Source organism: Gossypium arboreum, chromosome 10 (assembly GCF_025698485.1).
Source record: "Gossypium arboreum isolate Shixiya-1 chromosome 10, ASM2569848v2, whole genome shotgun sequence".
In the NCBI taxonomy this organism is placed as follows: Eukaryota; Viridiplantae; Streptophyta; class Magnoliopsida; order Malvales; family Malvaceae; genus Gossypium; species Gossypium arboreum.
In genome coordinates this window covers 21,093,162-21,097,592 of record NC_069079.1, presented here as the reverse complement: position 1 = coordinate 21,097,592, position 4,431 = coordinate 21,093,162, and the positions used below count along the sequence as shown (strand labels likewise).

Below are 4,431 nucleotides of genomic sequence, written 5' to 3'. Positions count from 1 at the left end.
AAAAAAAAAAAAAAACCCATTTCATTCCAATGTTTTTAAAGTAGTGGTTAAACTCAATGTCACATTTTTTTTTATTTGAGAAAGCCCTTTCAAATGAGGACAATGCTTTAGTTACATAGAAGCCGATTCAACTAATGTTTGAATAATTTTATTACTATTTAAAGCAAAATGTATTGTTTCAATCCATTAATAAAACTTTTCTCAATCGTGTATTTGTATTTCATCTATCTATTCTTTTTCTTTTCTTCTTTCATAATTGTTATATGTATAAATGTTTATCAATAATAATTATGCATGTTATAATATTATGCATATAATAAACTTTTTTATTACGGAGATTTCTTTTAGATAAAAATTAACAAAATTCTTATCCATTGACCTCAATATAATTAAACTGTGGATAGATATTCTTATGATACCATATTTGTAGTGCAATGTGAATGTTTGGTGAACAATGTGCATTTTTAATTTTTAAATTACACAATATAATTGTGGCGAACAACATTCTTTCTTTAAAATTAGAATCACATGTGTAAATATTGAGAATTAATTTTCTAAAATTCAGATAAATTTATTAATTTTCATTACTTGATTAAGAGAAGATGAATAGTTGATGAAAATAAAAATAGAAATAGGAATAATTTAGGTGAATTTAATTGATGTTACAATGAAAGAAAGTAGGCCACATGAGAGGATAAAAAGAGTTTTGTGTTTGTATAAAAAACTTGAGAGCACCCCCGCGGCTTCACTTTCTCTACGATATTTTCTGTTTCATTTTATTTCTATTTCTATCATTTATTTGCTTCTATAGTGGTTTCTCAAAATCCGCGAAGATAGATTCGGATCGTAAGAGGAAGAAATCTTCGATCTCATCCGCAGATCGAACGGCGGCGAAGGAGGGCGATAAACATAAAGATAAAGCTCCCACTTCCTCCACCAATCACCACCACCACCACCACCACCACCACCACCACAAAAAGAAGAGCAAGATGTCTTCTTCATCGCCCGCCAATCAAGTGAGGGCTTCTCACATCCTCATCAAGCACCAAGGCTCCCGCCGTAAGGCCTCTTGGAAGGATCCTGAAGGTCGCGTAATCTCCAGCACTACCCGAGATGCCGCCGTCTCACAGCTCAAAGCCCTCCGTGACGACATCACTTCTGGCAACGCTAAGTTCGGTGAGGTTGCCTCTCGCCACTCCGATTGCAGCTCCGCTAAACGCGGCGGGGATCTTGGTAGGTTTTTTTTTCACTTGATTGCTTTTGGAAGCTTTTGGAAGATTTCGCTGATTTAGTTTTAGATATGAGAATAGATTGCTCTGATTTGGAGCCATAGTTGTTATTTATTAGATTTTACTTGCTTTTGGTTGCTTAGTAACTTTTCAGAAGCTGAGTTATGGGAGGAAATGGAAAAGCTATGAGTTAACACAACGAGTGAAAATATAATCACAATCGAGTCATATAGTTAGGGATAACACTACTAGGGTTTGAAATACGTTAAACAGAGTTCTGAACCGCAGTCTTAAAGATATTAGAATTTTGGGATTCCCTACAATCAATCGGTGATGTAATAATCTATTTGATTTATTCAACATGCTTCTGCTAAATCATTCGTCATCTTAAGAGATATCAAATATGTTAATAACACTAGTTCTGTTGATAGGTTTGCTTCTGTGTAATAAGTGTGTTGCTTTGAAGGCTTAAAGTCTTATCGGTTTCAATGGCTGTGTTTTGCTATGCATGTCAGTTTAACCTGGCAAATCAAATTATCTGATTGTTTTTTTTAGCATTTTGCGGAACTGATCTGTTTTGGAAATTAAGATTTTGGAATTTTAGAAGCTTAGAATTCGCCAGAAGCCCCTTACATATATATATATATTCTTTTTGATCTATTATCTGCTTCATATTCCTTCTCAAGGGTGATAATATTGCAGCAATTTTCACATTAGGTTAAAGCCCTTTTGTTGTGTTTTTCTGTATCTTCTGTCTCTGAAAATAAAATAAAGATGGAAATCTATATAATATCTATATTTATGCATATACATATGGAGTTTTAACTTTAGGAGTTCACCCTAAGGTTCTAAGGCGAACTAGTTGTTCCACTTAGGAACCTGACCTATAACTGAATGCAAGGACATTTTGCAACTATTTTCCTTTTATATTATTTGATGGCACCTTGGCCGCAAGTGTCAGCTTGCAGCAAGGACATCAAACTTGCAGGAGAACTTTGAAGATGAATAACCCCAGTATCTTTCACTTGGGCAAGATTTGCTCAGTGGTTTCCCTATCTAAAATCGGTCTCTAATTTCTATAGCCCGCCTTACCTTAATAAGATAACAATAGTCATTGATCCATGTATCACAAGGATGACACTGTTCCATAGTCCAGTTGAAAATTGAACAACCATAAGGAACAGGCCCTGATTCTTCCGTACTGCCAATTTATTGATATTTTGCTATTGTAATATTTTTTTCTTTTCTTTTCCAGCTAATAGAATTATAATTTTCTTTATGCATATCCCACCAATTAACTTGCCCCAGTTCTGATTATTGTTCATTAACCATGATCTTGTGTTTTTTTTTTTGTACTAGCATTACAAGCCATAATCCAAACAAAGCCTTATGCAAACTCTTTTTGCAGGTCCTTTTGGTCGAGGCCAGATGCAAAAGCCATTTGAGGATGCAACATATAGCCTTAATATTGGTGAGATAAGTGACATCGTGGATACTGATAGCGGAGTTCACATCATTATGAGAACAGGTTGATTATTGGTGATAATACCTGGATATGTTGGCAATTAGTTCGGTGTGTTGGATAACTGTATTCAAGAATGTTCTGAAATTAATGTCGATACTGCCTATGGTCAATTTGAGTGATAATTTACACTTGGCAATGACATTTTAAATGCTTGGTATAAGTTGTTTGGTGAGGGCATTTAATTTCCGAACCATTTTGGTTGTGATTTGAGATTATTTGCTTGTTTATAATAAAAGGTTTTGGTTATAATTTATCTCTCATCCGATTGTATGTTTTAATAATTACGAGCCATAGATGTGGAAGCAAATGATGAATGAATTTAGGATTTAATCCAATTGATTCATGTATTCATCAAGTAGTATCTTTTGAATATCTATAACCTGTTTTCTATTATCTGCTTGCAACCTCCTTTGTGTAAACTGTGAATGTAGCTTCCAATTTACTGATTTTTGGTTCTGTAGTATTGCCCTCCACTTTGTATCCATACTTTTGCAAATACAGCCGAGCCATACTTAGCACATAGAAGTAATCGACAATGCAACTTTGTATCTCCGTTCGAGGTTCGTAATATTATCATTTGATTCCCATTCACATCATGAGCTATAGATGCTCCCCCTGAAAGATGCAAACTGCTATCGGTAAAAGGAGAAATAATTAAAGTCCAGATGCTGTGCTTGAGAAGTAGTAGACATGGTTTGATCCGGATTCGGGAATGTTTGGAATATCCAGTTAGCATAGTGTATTGCTACAGTAACAGCATAGGGAAATAATTTTGCATTCAGATATTTCCATATTGACCATCGAGCATCCTCACTATGGGCATCTAATTGAGAAAAAAAGTGCAGCAACCAAACATGATTGGTATTACGCTTGGCAGCAGGGTTTGACACCGGCTCAGATTTATTGGCATTGATCGAAAGACCAGATAAAGCACCCCCAGCATCTACAATGAACCATTCATGATTTGTGTGATGTGCCGATCCTTTCCTTTCATCCTGGTCTCCTTCCCAACATTCTACTAGTTTTGCTTTTCTCTTTCATTTTCCCTTTTAACATGTAACTAACTTATATAACAAATAAACAACAAAACTAATTCATATTCCATACACACAAAAAAGAAGCTATTAATTAGTAAAAACAAGTTTCCTCTCCAATTTCAATATGTTAGGATGACTAAATTAAAAGCAAGTGTGTTGGATGGAGGTAAAAGTACCAAGGAAGCCCCTTTTCTTAGGGGCGAACTGTATTTTGTGCCCTCTATTGAAAAAAATAGCCATTATACATTTTAAAACGTCCAAATTAGCCCATCGGTTAAACTTTATCTCTTAAGTGATGGTGTGGAACTTTAAATCCAAGCTGAAAATCATTTTTTATGGGTAAACTATAAAAATAGTTAACCAATTATGCCTCTCGTTTTATTTTGGTCACCCAACTATTAATTTTTTGATTTAGTTATTAAACTTTTCAAAATTTAATGTTTTAGTCACTTTGAGTTGAAGTGGGCTTTTTTTATTGGTATAGTAATAAAATTAGTCATCTAATATTTACACATTCTACCAATTTGATCCTAAATATAAAAAAATTAACAAATTTAGCCCTCAATGTTGACAAAATTTATCATTTTAGTTTTAATTCTAAAAACTTCAATAAATTTGGCCCTCGACATTTACAAAATAT

General features: G+C 34.0%; 1 protein-coding gene across 1 annotated transcript; it reads left to right on the top strand.

Annotated features, from left to right (window-relative positions):
• The first annotated feature begins 637 nt into the window (after window positions 1–637).
• Window positions 638–3,003, top strand: LOC108487215 (peptidyl-prolyl cis-trans isomerase Pin1-like). Its single transcript, XM_017791496.2, has 2 exons — window positions 638–1,233; window positions 2,638–3,003. The coding sequence occupies exons 1-2, from the start codon at window positions 990–992 to the stop codon at window positions 2,760–2,762; spliced, it is 369 nt and encodes a 122-aa protein (XP_017646985.1). The 5' UTR covers window positions 638–989; the 3' UTR covers window positions 2,763–3,003.
• The last annotated feature ends 1,428 nt before the right edge of the window (window positions 3,004–4,431 follow it).